At 36.0% G+C, this 15,418-nt stretch overlaps 1 protein-coding gene across 18 annotated transcripts in view; it reads left to right on the forward strand.

The window, feature by feature from the left end:
• plecb (plectin b) overlaps nt 1–15,418 on the forward strand; it is a 246,872-nt gene that overhangs the window by 176,243 nt on the left and 55,211 nt on the right. For 9 of the 18 annotated variants that reach the window (XM_087286464.1, XM_087286470.1, XM_087286468.1 and 6 more), the window contains 4 exons: nt 172–261; nt 6,384–6,461; nt 8,649–8,753; nt 11,958–12,124. In XM_087286464.1, coding sequence (XP_087142590.1) covers nt 172–261; nt 6,384–6,461; nt 8,649–8,753; nt 11,958–12,124 — 440 coding nt within the window. Of the gene's footprint in view, nt 1–171; nt 262–2,232; nt 2,269–6,383; nt 6,462–8,648; nt 8,754–11,957; nt 12,125–15,418 lie in introns of all 18 variants that reach the window. The other 9 variants (XM_087286465.1, XM_087286471.1, XM_087286476.1 and 6 more) reach the window with 2 other exon arrangements.

Genomic DNA, 15,418 nt, shown 5'->3' on the forward strand with positions numbered 1-15,418 from the left:
AAATGATATACTCAGAGCAAAGTTATTTTTTGTAGTTGCAGTGCTTTGATTGGCCAATCAGATTTTAAGAATCAGGTTTGGCACCAAAAAAAAAAAAAAACTGACATTTCTTTGGCAGGGACTTTTATTATGAAACTCATGGACTAACGTCTGCTTTTTCTCCATCCTCAGACTCAGCGTCACGTGAATGACCTGTACGAAGATCTCCGAGATGGACATAACCTGATCTCCCTCCTGGAGGTCCTCTCTGGAGAGACGCTGGTGAGTGTAAACTAACTATCAAACTCAAATGATCTCTCTAATCCCACGTCAAAACCTCCAGCCTTCAGACAAATCCAAACCTGCCCTGGAGTATGTCTTCAAATTAGAAAAGCGTTTTGTTGAATCGCACCCAAAGCACTGGGTTCAGATATTCCAAGCCTAATTCCTGACATAACCCCATCAAACTGCTTGGTTTCTTGGCTGTAACTGAGACATGATCAGCGTTGGGTGGAGTTACTTACTGTAATTAGTTTTAATTAGAGTATAAAAGTAAAGTTAGGGTTCACTCAAAAGTTTTTGATCATTTTTTTTTTTTTAAGATTTGTTTATTAGATTTTTTTGACAGTTAACAAACAAAGTAAAAAGAGACAATAACAGTACAAACAGAAAAAAATATATATATAACAGTACAACATTGATAAAAAAATAAATAAATAAATAAACCACACTATAACCCTCATATTGTGCGACACACAGTATATGACATGCATAAACACTATATGATGTGCATAAATCAATTTTCAAGTTGAGCATATAAACAGGTCTGTACGAGACGTTGAGGTTGACAGCATGGTGTATTAAGTAAAATAAACAGTAATAATAAAATAAAATAAAAATAAACAAACAGAAAAAAAATAGAAAAGAATTTTTTTTAAAAAAGCGAGAAAAAAAGGGAAAATGTATTAAACTAAATAGGCTGGGGGGTGGCACATTCTTAACTTGTGGTTTTATGTCAAGAAAAAGTTGTATGTTTGTGCTATGTCAGCAGCACTAATACTCAACTGGAAGCACAGATCAAAACAAAAATGCAAGAATGGCAACCATTTACTCCACAGTAATTGCCTCAAGTCTCAGAGTTTTAACATGTTCCAAAAAAGGCAACCAAATATTAGAAAATTTGACCACTGAACCTTGAAGACTATGTTTAATTTTTTCTAATTTAACAAAAAATAAGGCATCTTTAATCCACTGGGTATGGGATGGGGGTTGAGGAGACTTCCACTGCAACAAGATTGTTTTTGATCATTTAATTACAGCTACTTATAATATACTAAATAAAGAGAAGTTATATAATTATATAGTTATGTATATGCATTAGAATAATCTAGATCAAAGCCAAAACTGGAACTAATCTAAGCAAAACTCACAGAACACAGTTCCTTCGGCTCAGTCCCTTTATTTATTAGAGGTCGCCACAGCGGAATGAACCGCCAACTTATCTAGCATATGTTTTATGCAGCGGATGTCCTTCCAGCTACAACCCAGTACTGGGAAACACCCGTACACTTTCACATTCACACTCATACGCTACGGCCAATTTAGTTCATCCAATTCACCTGTACCACATGTATTTGGACTGTGGGGGAAACCGAAGCACCTGGATGAAACCCACACCAACACTGGGAGAACATGCAAACTCCACACAGAAAGGACAACTGACCCAGCCAGGGCTATGAGGCGACAGTGCTAACCACTGAGCCACCATGCTGCCCCCAAATGAACATGTTGGGAAGAAATACACTCTAAAATGCTAAAATTTCAAGTCAATTCTGGATGTAATATGAACTAATGCAAAGTTTACCCAATTTGCGTTTAAATAACTCAGCATTTATTAGATTGTATGATATAAAATCTTAATAAACAGGAAAAATCAGTAAAAGAGAAACATAAAGACATATTTAATTTAGTTTCTGTAGTTTTAACAAATTTAATTTTTTATTTAAATGTATTATCAAAAGTCGACAGATTAGAGATCAAACTCCCATAATGCAATTCACAACCGTAAATAAACGGAAAACACATGTAAGTCACAAAATACGGAAACTCGGTGTAATAGTATTTTCTTTTAAGTAAGTTACCCAACACTGGTCATGAGCTTCTCTCTGGGGCTGTTTCTCTGCTCTCTCCATCTCCTCTGACTCTCCATCTCTCTGCTGATTTCTCTGTTTGCTCTTCTGTTTCTGGCTGAAGCCGAGGGAGCGGGACGTTGTGCGGAGCGTGCGGTTGGTGAGTGATTGATGCGGACGCTTCATTGGCATGGGTCACTCACTGTGGCAGACCTGCGCATGCTCACACGTCCGCCAGTCGTCTTGTACACTGTTAAAAAATATCCATATATTAGCAGTTTCCCGTATTTTGTGATTCATGTTTTGATGTTTCCCAATTTTATTTCTGCTTTGAATTGTATTATTGGAGCTTGATCTTTCTTCCAGCAACTTTTAACCTTGGAAGGTTCTGAAAAAGTGACTTTTCTGAATATTTATAATGGTTTAAAGTGATATATTGTCTGGGTTGATGTTGTATATTACACTACAAAAACCCTGCCAGTACATTTTTTGTTCTTTTTACAGACTTATGTTATCTCTAACTACTAAAATGTCAATAAAAGTCACTTTGTTAAACTGCTGAGTTGAATTTTCAACATCAAAGAGCTGAGATCAACATCCCATAATGCAATTCACAACTGTAAATAAACTGAAAGCAAGTCACAAAATACTGATATTTTTTACAGTGTAGTCTTGCATTCATCTGCTTGCTGTTCGTATTAGAGTCCAAGTTGTTGATTTCAGGCTGATGTTTGTTTCAAGGTTACTCTCAAAAAGTTATATGCTTGATACTACTTATTTAAAATGAGCTGAAACAACTAGTCTTGAGATTTTGTTTGAAGTCAACTTAATTGTTTTAATATTCATTCCACTTAAATTTGTTAAGTTAACTTAATTGTTAGGACAACATGAAGGAATTGTTTGGAACCCTGCATTTATTTTTGCAGTGTGAAATATAAGTGTGTATGAAATATTGTATACAGTTAAAGTCAGAATTATTCGCCCCCCTTTGAGTTTTTTCTTCTTCTATAAATATTTTCCAAATGATGCTGAACAGATTCAGGAGTTTTTCACAGTATCTCCAATAATATTTTTTCTTCTGGAGAACGTCTTAATTGTTTTATTTCGGCTAGAATAAAACCAGCTTTTATTAAAAAAAATAAAATAAAATTAAGGTCAAAATTATTAGCCAACTTAAGCTATTTTTAGATAGTTTACAAAACAAACCAACGTTATACAATGACTTGCATAAATTATCTACCTAGTCAACCTAATTATCCGAATTAAGCCTTTAAATGTCACTTTAAGCTGTATAGAAGTGTCTTGAAAAAATATCTAGTCAACTATTATTTACTGTCATCATGGCAAAGATAAAATAAATCAGTTATTAGAGATGAGTTATTAAAACTATTATGTTTAGAAATGTGCTGAAAAAAACGTTAAACAGAAATTGGGGAAAAAATTAGCAGGGCGTCTAATAATTCTGACTTCATCTGTAAGTGTATCCAAATATCTAAAAACTTTATATAAAGTAGACCTGTTTTATTTACATTGAAGTCCCCGATATACTTACTGCAAATTTATTTTTTGTTATTTACATTACTTAAGACTCTGATTCCATTGACTTCCTTCATCCCGTATTCATTCACATTCACAAGTGTGTGCTAAATAGTTTTTCCTTTTGAGATGAAAGATGAAAGTTTTGTTTATGACCAGTAGAAGTTTGAAATGTCGCAGCACGACCTATTAGATTGCAACATTGCAGTAAATCGAAGTAGATTGCATACATTGTTTACATTTGGTCTGCATCGTATGTTCTATTTTTCTGCAAGAATCAACACATCAGATTAACACTGATGATTTATTTCTTATTATTATTATTTATATATGCTTTTGAATTGCATTACGGGGCCTTGATCTTTTCTCAAACAACATTTGATGCTGAAAATCTTTAAAAAGTGACTTTTATTGACATTTTTTTAATTGTTTAAAGTGATTTATTGTCTGGTTTGGTGCTGTAAAAACCTGGTAATAAACTGCCAGTGCTTTTCCTGTTATTTTACAGACTTAATTCTCTTTATATTATTTATAATGCATTATATTATTTCAAATCACTAAAACTGTAGTGATAGTCACTTTGATAAAACACACAGTTAAATTTTCATCATCAAAAGTCGACAGAGCAGGGAACAACATCCCATAATACAATTGACAACCGAAAATCAACAGACAAAAAAACTGTATATCATGAAATACGGAACCTTTTTGCAGTGTATTTGAGCTTATTTGCCCAAACTTGCTGTAGCGATAGCAGCTTTACATGACTAAACATGGTAATCAAGTGTCAGTTTCATCTTAATTATGATTAAACTTCAATTGCTATAATACATCAGCTCTATTTTTCTTGTCGTACGTTATCAACCAATGGCAGTTTACTATTCAGACTAAACATTTCTTGAATGTAAATAATAACAGGCTCCTTTTCGTTTTGTCTGCTTTTGCTTTTGAATGACCAGTTCACTCTTCACTTTGACCTGTAGTATATCGGGGTCTTGATTCTGGCGGCTTGCGCATGGCTGACACTATTTCTTTTTATAACATCATCTATCTGAACCTCATAGTTTGGGTGTGTGAAAGATAATGCAAATGAAATCTCCTGTAACCTTGGCTGTTAAATAAAATGTATATTTATTATGGAGAAATGTATGCACAAACAAAACAACACATACAGAATTTATAATGCATGCCAAATTAGTTTGATTAGTTCAATAGTTAGTTAGTTAACCACATGCAAACAGATAAACAGATTAAAAAGAAAAATCTCCACATAAAAACGCAAAAATGCACCTCAAAATTGAGCCATCCATCCAAACCAACAGGTGGCGATAAAAGCCTTTTATGCTAGGTTCACACCGAGTATTTGCGCAAGTACATTGCATACAAGTCAATGCAAATGTGAGAACAGAGGTGGATTACCATCCCGTCATGCGAACGATGCAGGATTCGCAACACATTTACTGCAAACTCAATTGCGTCCACATTTGCTGTGAACCCAGCCATGCTGGCCAATCAGAAAGAAGAAAACAGTAAACATGTTAATGTCATGAAATGAAAATTCTGGTTGTATTGTCCACACGACCACACTGTACCTAGAGTTTTGGAAAATCTTCACCCTGTACCCTACATTTTCGTGTGGACAAACAGCCCAAACTGCATCGAAAACTGCATCGGTTTTGACCGTCGCCATGTGGACAGATTTAGTCAGAATTTTGATTTATATAGCAAAGTTGTTTTCAACAATACATTCATTCACAATAATTTATCACACATCCTTGAAGCCACAACAGCATCATTTCTGTCTTACAATCTTAAAGACCCCACAGAATGGCTTGCATTTTCTGTTTTTACTTCTGAAACTGCAAGTTGTGGTGGGTTATATCTAAGTAATGCAGATCTTGGTTATTTATTTAAGAACTTACTCGGTTCTGATTTCATGGAGTTTTTAATGTATTTGTAAAATATGATGTGTTTGCATTGTAAATGTTAAGTGGAAGGCTCACTGCAAATACGCGCCTCAAAATACGCTCGTAAAATACATCGCTCTAGGTATGTTTCATTGGACGTTTCAGATGAGAAATCCACTAGAGGCCGCTGTCTACATGGTCATCGGAGGCAGGGGCTTGTCGTACAGATAAGCTAGCGAACCACTAAGCTAAACCCTTCCCAAAACCCAACCAATAGTGTTTTCACAACCAGACGTAAAAGAAAAGTGCACTGCCACCACAGATTTACCTTGATTTTACATTGCTTTTCTCTCTTTTGTGGACGTGTGCTTCACCAGACTCTAACCCGAGCGCTCTGAAGCACAACAGCGTACAAAGTGAGCTATGAGAAAACTGAGCACGCCAGAAAAGTGTCCATATGGAAATCGATAAGTGACACAAACATATTCACTACTAATCACAGACAGCGCTTAAGTTTTGTGGTGTTTATTTGGTGTTTACTGCACAAAAAATAATTCCGGATTCATCAATAATACGTCCCTGTAAGTATCATTAGTGTGAAAAGGAACAAAAGTGGTTGTCGTCATACTGCCCCCTAGTGTTCATTTAGTGTTTCAATGAAGTGTGTTTTTGCGTTTTCACACAAATGTAGGCTGAAGCATGTATTTTCAATGAGCCTGTGTTGTTCTCCACACTTTCATTCCTCCATTCTGCCTCCTCTTGGTTCTGGAGGACGCAGCTCAGTCTCATCAGTGTGTTGTGTGTGTAAAGCTCTGTGTGTTTGTCTCCTCAGCCTCGTGAGAGAGGACGCATGCGATTCCACAAACTGCAGAATGTGCAGATAGCACTGGATTTCCTCAGACACCGGCAGGTACGAGACCTTTCCAAATGAAACTTTTGCACTCATTTACTCAGACTCTTTTGTTTCCAAACCTGTATTTTTATCATCTAAGGATGTGTAGCAGAATGCTGAGACTCCTTATGTTTTCTGGGAATACATTTCGCTCCCCAAGAAACTGATCATCAAAACATTATAAAAAGAAATACATACTATTAGTAGTCAATCTGTTTCAAATCTTAAAGCATTTACTTTGCATCTTGGAAGGTCAAAAGGAGGTAAATTATACAGGTTTGGAACATCATGACAAAGACACACCACTGTATTTAAACACAGAATCCATTCACAACCTCTACACTTTCTGCACATTCTTGGTCTATTTGGACACTAAGAACAAAGAAGAAGTCATAACTGAAACATATACAGCATATACTGTATATAATTACAGTCAATCAATTAATCAGTAACTTCTAATTAATGAGTGAATCTTAAGACAGTTTAAAAGTTTTGATTGTTACCATGTTTTAAAATCTTACTACATTTACCATTTTATTTTTAATTAAAGGGTAATTTCTCAACATATTTGTAAAAATTAATGTTGTATAATGATGGTTTGTTCTGTAGACTATCGGGAAAAAAATTTGCTAAAAGGCGCTAATAATATTGTCCCTAAAATGGGTTTTAAAAAATTAAAAGCTGCTTTTATTCTGGCCGAAATAAAACAAATAAGACTTTCTCCTGAAGACAAAATATTATCACACTTAATGTGAAAATTTCCTTGCGCTCTTAAACATCATTTAGAAAATATTTAAAAAAGAAAAAAAAATTTATAGGGGGTTAATAATTCTGACTTCTACTATATATATATATATATATATATACACACACACACACACACACACACACACACACACACACACACACACACACACACACACACACACATATACATATATATATATATATATATATATATATATATATATATATATATATATATATATATATATATATATATATATATATATAGTATTGTTTGCAAAGTTTTAATGACATTCCAGCGGTCTCTGCATTAAGATATGAACAGATAGACAAGTAATATGTACACAAAATTGAGAAAACCAAGCCACTGTTTTCAGAATATAATGGCTAGCTAGCAAAAGACAGTATTTAGTATAAATCCATATACCAGACCCAAGTTAATTTTTTTTGCTCTGTCCAGGCATTCTCATCCTGCCTCTATAATGCTAAATTAAGGTCTGGAGTCTGTGGAGGCCATTTCATGATTGTTTTGGCTGTTTTTGTCTTTAAATATCATATAATTTCATAATCAATATAATTATTTACATAATGTCATTACTGTACAGTCGAAGAGTGAGAGATTAATAATAAACTGAAAAAAATTACTCAAAGATGATTCCTTGGATTTACTCAATTTCTTTACGTTAAGAGGTTGTAAACAATTTATTTGGGCTGAATTTAAACAAACAAATTAAGTTGAACATTACTAAACTTAATTTGTTTGTTTAAATTCAACACAAACAAATTGTTTGCAACAGTTCTGCATGCAACACTTTTTTCAGTGTACATTATATTATAAATAAATATATTTTTCAATATTTTCTCTACTAGAGAAAGTCTAAATTTGTTTTATTTCAGCTAGAATAAAAGCATTTTAATTTTCTAAAAAACACTTTAAGGACAAAATTATTAGCCTCTTCAAGCTATATATTTTTTTCAATAATCTGCAAAACAAACCATCGTTATACAATAACTTGTCTAATTAACCTAATTAAGCCTTTAAATGTCACCTTAAGCTGTATAGAAGTGTCTTGAAAAAATGTCTAGTAGATTATTATGTGCTGTCATCATGGCAAGCATGCATATATACACCATACTACTGATCCTATATACTAATTTCCATATTTTAAAGACATTTAAATTTAAAAAAATATATAATTGAATGCAGTGCTTCTTATTTGGTCTGATAATCACTTTATATCGGATCTCAGCCAGGCAGTGAATATTTCTGTTTTTTAAAGAAATCGCATTTTAAACGTGGCGGTTTGTATGGGATGACAATTAACCGGAATCCTGGAGCTTGCTGACTGAATTTAAAAGTTTGTGTGCATATACCCCATTTGTAGGGCAGTCTCTCAGATCAAACTTTAACTCACAATATATAATAATTGAATTGTTGATCTTCTCTGCCAATCACAGGTCAAGCTGGTAAACATCAGGAATGACGACATCGCTGACGGAAACCCAAAGCTGACCCTGGGTCTGATCTGGACCATCATCCTCCACTTCCAGGTCTCCTATTCTGTCAGTGTTGAGTTCCCTTTACCATTCACCTCCTCCTGCTTCCTTCTGGGCTCCGAATCAGTCTGGGTCAATCACTTCAGTCAGTCTGGGTCAATCGCTTCAATCTGGGTCAATCGCTGGGGTCTCTCTGGGTCATCCTGATTTTAAATCTTCCAATCAAACAGTAGACGGTCAATCATTTTCACTTTCATACCAGTATCTGCCTCATGAAATTAAAGTTTGTCTTGTTTAATAATGTCCTTTAATCAGGCCCACTCAACAATAATAATCTGAGTATGCAAAAATGAAGGAGTCTCTAGGTAAATCAGCTCAGGCTTTTGGCGCCATGAGGTCTCCAATGTAATCTAATTCCATAATCTAATATCCAGGCTGTTTTTCAGATCTAAATGAAGTGAATCTGCTGTTCAATGTGTGTAATTACAGCCTCAGTTCTGATTCATTTCACCTCACACAATTAAAAACAATGGGAGATACACACTAATTCAGCCCGTTACGCTTATCGGGTCAGTCACTTTCCTCAGATGGATGAAAAATGTTTGTAGGACCAGAAAGGTTTTGGTGGATGTGTTTAGTATAAAAGATGTCCACGATCTCAGGAAATGAAAGAGTCTTTAAAGACTGAAAAGATAGAGTTTAATATGGTGCCAGATCGTTTCTTGAAGATTAATGTCCTTCTGCAATCTTCTGTTTTTGTGATGACACAAAACAGCTGAAATCACACTGTGTTTATTTGTCCAAAAGAATCTGTAAATGACATAGTAATGTTATTTTAATAAGAAATATACATAAATCATTTATTGAGTACAGATTACAGACGTGCGTTATATTGAATAATTTGGCAACGTTATGTCACTCATATTTAGATTTCTTTTATTTGCGGAAATTGTTAAATATGAATGTAGAAATATTAATTCCAAAGCTAACGCATCCCATATTTTCATAATAACAGTCCCACATACATAGAAAATAGTTAAATGTTAGGAGGCTTGGTTTTGACATTGTTGTAGTCTAACTAGGAAAATTTGTGGCCCTTTATTTGCATTTAAAATGCTTTCCATGCCTAAAACATTTCCATTTACAACCCTATGATTTGCTCCTCGAATGAAAGTCTCTGTATTTACCTTATTTGGAAGGGTCATGAATATTAATGAGCTGCAGGGGGTGATTAAATGCATAATTTATCTTTATTCATATTTTGTATTTCAAAAAACTGTAATGAGATGAAATGCTCCATGCCATTAACTTATCCCAAAGTTGACGCATCTCCTATTTCCAAAATAAGAGTCCCACATACATAGAAAATAGTTAAATGTAAGGAGGCTTGGTTTTGACATTGTTGTAGTCTCACTAGGAAAATTTGTGGCCCTTTATTTGCATTTAAAATGCTTTCCATGCCTAAAACATTTCCATTTACAATCCTATGATTTGCTCCTCAAATGAAAGTCTCTGTATTTACCTTATTTGGAAGGGTCATGAATATTAATGAGCTGCAGGGGGTGATTAAATGCATAACCCATCTACATTCATATTTTGTATTCCGACAAACTGTAATGAGATGAAATGCTCCATGCCATAAACTTATTCCGAAGCTGACGCATCTCTTATTTTCAAAATAAGAGTTCCACATACATATAATCAGCTTTGTTAAACTTAAGGAAGCTTGAGGAACTATTTTTGTCATTGTTGTACTCTCACTAGGAAAATTGGTGGCCCTTTATTTGAATTTACAATGCTTTCCATGTGTAAATAAATGTCTATTTACAACTCTAGGATTTGCCCCTAGAATGAAAGTCTCTGTATTTACCTTATTTGGAAGGTTCATGAATATTAATCAGCTGCAGGGGGTGATTAAACGTATAATTTTATAATGAGATAAAATGTTCCACGCCATTAACTTATCCCAGAGCTAATGAATTTCTTATTTTCAAAATGGCCATTTATTGGCATTAAAAATGCTTTCCACGCTTAAAAAATTTCTTTTGTAAATTTGATTCTGACACAAATAAGGGAATCTTGTCTTTGACCCAAATATATTGTTGCTTTAGATGTGGGACATGTCAATGTGTTTATAAATTGTTGGGCCACATGAATCTCAAGGATCCTGGGTATAAGTTCAGGGCATCTGGTCAGTCATATTTAGTCAAAATAGCAGCCAAAAATAATGTTTGTGTTTCTGGAATGTAAACATTCTGCAACATTTAGTACCGCATTTACATTGTGGTTTTAAGAAGAATCATTCAAACACTCTAACATTTATTTTAGTGAATCTATTCATTCAGATGGAACTGATTCATTGAATCTTAATTTTGCCAGTATATCAAACAAATATCCTATTTAATTAAGATTTTATTAAATATATTGTAGTTCATTTGTTGTTGTATATCTAGTAAACTTTAAATTTTAAATTGCTCAGTTTGAGATCTCATAGTTTTTTGTGGCAGATACTGGTGTTTACTAAGATACATACAGATCCTGACTGCATTGGATTTTTCTTTAAATCTGTTTATTTTTGTGGTTTTCGAGATAACAGGTCTCAGAAGGTTCTTAAGAGGTCAATGGTATTCAGAGGGGCTGAATTCGTGTTGTGGTGCATGACTGAGATTTGTGCGTGAAATCAATCACTTTGATTATTTATTAAAGATGCCATAGAATGTATTGTTTCAACTGTTGAAAGGAGTAAATCTACATAGAAATTGGCTTAGGTACATGCAAAAATTATTCAGAAACATGTCCATTTACAATCCTAGGATTTTAGATTTAAGCTCTGTCTTTACCTTATTTGGAAAGATCATGAATATTAATGAGCTGCAGGGGCTGCTTAAATGTATAATCCATCTTTTTTCTATTCTGTATTCCGACAAACTGTAATGAAATGAAGTTCTCCACACCATTACCTTATCCCAGAGCTAACGCATCTCTTATTTTCAAAATAAGAGTCCCTCATACATAATCAGCTTTCATATTTAGTAGCCAATCAAATGTTGCTATTATAGCAACCCCAAGTATGACATCACAGTCTTAGTTTTGTTCTGATTCACATATTTTTGTTTTCTTTTGCTCAACTTGTACTTCAATGTACTGAACTCTTATGTTTAGCTATATATGTTTTTTTCATTCTATGGCACCTTTAATTTGCATCCGATCAACACCATTACTGCTACAGCATGTTCTTAATGCACAAGGCTCATGTTTGTGGGCTGGTAGATTTCAGATATCCAGGTGAACGGTCAGTCAGATGACATGTCAGCCAAGGAGAAGCTGCTCTTCTGGTCCCAGCGGATGGTGGATGGATATCACGGTATCCGCTGCGATAACTTCACCACCAGCTGGAGAGACGGAAAACTCTTTAACGCCATCATACACAAACACGAGTAAGTGCCTCCTCATCAAACCTTCGGGCATTAGACTATTTTATAAAAACTATTCGGATGTTTAGTCAAAAACTGAGAGACTACTGCTGATGATACTGACTAACTTTGCCACTTAACATAAACAACGATCATTGATCGCTCGTTTACCAAATCCGTGTAGACAGGGCCATCAACCCCAACTGGAACCGCATCCTTTTTTATAAAGGAGATCAGTGGCAAATTTCACCATTTGCAGATTCGAAAGGCTCTCGGATAAAAAATGTTCCTTACAAACATATTTTTGTTGCATGTTAGCAGACCACTGTAATCCAACTGCTTTGATCCACACGCGAGATGTGCTCTCATTGCAAGATATGGAACCAAAAATTTTGTTTTGGCACATTTAAAAGGGAATCCCAGTGACCCATGTCTCTGAACAATTCTTCTTCCACTTGTTTTAATTATGTCTCTGAACACTTGTAGTCTTCGAAGCTATATCATGCATATTAATGAAGTTGCACTCATTCACAATAGAGCATGCTGATTGGTTCGAATCAAGTTTTTCTTATGAATTAATGCTGAAAACTCAATGACGTCATGTTGTACCCGCCAGGACAGACATCCAATCTCCACGCTGAAATTTACACAAGGTTCTAATCGCCGTGACACAGCTTCAAAATTTCTTTTCAAACTAGAAGAACGAATTTGCTCAAAATAACTCAAAAACAACCAATTTTCACTTTTTAGTGAAAAATAAGTGTCCTTATAGCATTTTTAGTAACATGGGACCCTTATATGACTGTGTTCTGGTGTTTCGTGACCCTTTAATTACTTACCTGACTGGCAATGTCAGGGTTGGTGAGGGGAAATAGGTAAAAAGGAGCGAGGACTCAAGTGCAGGAAAATGGGGAATTTATTAAATTAAAATAAAATGCAAAATAAACTACCCCGAGGGGGAAAACATTAACAAAACAAATACATACACATACAAACAGGACTGGGCAGGTTGACAAGGCTGAGGACTGGAAACATAACAGGACAAGACTTCATACAACGACATGTGATGACGAACTGGCACAGGACAGCAAATGTGAGGGGTTTATAACTGTAGAAAATTAACACACAAACAGGTGAACACAATTAACTAATAATGGGTTAACAAGGAGGGTGGGACAAGACAATAGACGGGAGAGCGCATGACACAGAGAGACAACACAAGCCATGCGCTCACATAACAGGACAAGAACATGCAGCCAATGAGAGAACTCATTAACCGCATGTTCATGACAAAAAACACAACACTGAAGCACACGACAAAAGCACGTGACCACAATGTGAACACCAAGCCACGTGCTTTGACAAGAGACGCAAGACACGAGCACACAATAGATAAACACCTTACCGTGCGCTCACACATAAGCAACGCGCATGCTTCATCTCAGTGCCAACCAACTGAAACCAACTAGACGTAGGCGCCGAGAATAAAGCAGCGCGATGCTGACAGAACAAACACAAACACTAGTACAAGAGCCACATCAAGCGGCAGCGCGCACACTCCGCGTACACCCACGACGGCGCGCGCGCACACAGAGACAGAAACAGGACCAGACATGGGTAGTGTCAGAGCTCTGCCACCAAAACAAGAATTTACAAGACCAGAGTGGCAGAACCCTGACAGGCAATTTATTTTACTTTAGATTTAAAGATATTTGTACCACTTAAATATCCTGAGAAATGTAATCTTCATAGCATGCACTGAAATGAACGATACAGTATTTTGCAAATGAAAAACAACAGTCTTAAAATGCCACCCAGATCAAATGAATGAGTTTTCTATATAGAGGGTGTGTCACTGTTATTGACGCAAGAACAAAAAGACAGCAGGAAGAGTCTGAAAACAACAGTAGTTCTGAAAGCAGAGCACAATAAGTGTAGTACAGCTGAGAGCTGAAAAGATTAAAAGCACAAGGTGTGGCTGCAGATGAGCCAGGCTTTCCCGTAGGGCGTCTAAAACATGGACGTGTACCTGCAGAGCTTGGGTACATCCCACTGACCCTGCTTTTGTCAGCCAGATACACCTAGAGGATCCGTCGTCACATCTGCCTGCATTCACAAACCATTTACTCTGACAAGAACTCGCTTCAAATGGATGTTAAGAGGAGATTCTGATATCTGGAGACTTTTATTTAATTTTTTTATATCGGATTACTCTGTGAGAACATCGGGACATCATGTTGCTGAACATGAAGCGACGTCTGTCGTTTAAGAAGCGCCGGACGGGCTCCAGCAGCACTGTGGCTTCAGCGAGTGATCTGGAGGATCGCGTGGTGATGTTTTGTGAGGAGATTCCCTCAGAGAGCTCGCTGGATTCTGGCCACGGCTCCCACAGTCCAGACACTCACTCGCAGATGGGATACGGGGCAGACTGGGGCTCAGAGATCCACAGAGGCTTCAGGATGGAGGATCTGAGCACGATGGCAAATCACAATGGAGAATACTATACCATGATGACCGGGTGCTGGCTTTATTTTTAAACTCTCTTGCTAGACAGAATGCAAATTAGGCATTAGCTATGTTTACATTTAGATGCTTTGATGGAAACACCAAGATGCACTTCAAAACGTATTTCGTAAAACAGAGTAGGATAAACCTTTTCCTTTTTTTACTTCACTTTTTACCTTTACTGAATAAATTCCAGTATGCGCAATAAATTAAGTCATGTGATTTTGTTTTAAAAGATCATGTGGTGATAGAAAGGGGTGTGATGGACAGCATTACTGGACAAACCAGCGAAGCGAGCACATTGAAAAACATCTGAAATGCTCTTTTGTGCATTCTAAAATCCCTCAGCTAAAGTCTGTAATCACAGTGGTTCAGTATTATTCATTTATTCATTCATTTTCTTGTTGGCTTAGTCCCTTTATTAATCTGGGATCGCCACAGCGGAATGAACCGTCAACTTATCCAGCATATGTTTTTACGCAACGTATGCCCTTCCAGCTGCAACCCATCTCTGGGAAACATTCATACACACTCATTCACACTCATACAGACTCATACACTACAGACAATTTAGCCTACCCAATTCACCTGAACAGCATATCTTTGGACTGTGGGGGAAACCGGAGCACACAGAGGAAACCCACACAAACGCAGGGAGAACATGCAAACTCCACACAGAAATGCCAACTGACCCAGCCAAGGCTTGAACCAGCTACCTTCTTGCTGTAAGGCGACAGCACTACCTACTGTGCCAATGCGTCGCCCCGTTTCATTATTATTATTATTATTATTATTATTATTATTATTACCTCC

Source organism: Danio rerio, chromosome 16 (assembly GCF_052040795.2).
Source record: "Danio rerio strain M-AB ecotype USA chromosome 16, GRCz13ab, whole genome shotgun sequence".
NCBI lineage: Eukaryota > Metazoa > Chordata > Actinopteri > Cypriniformes > Danionidae > Danio > Danio rerio.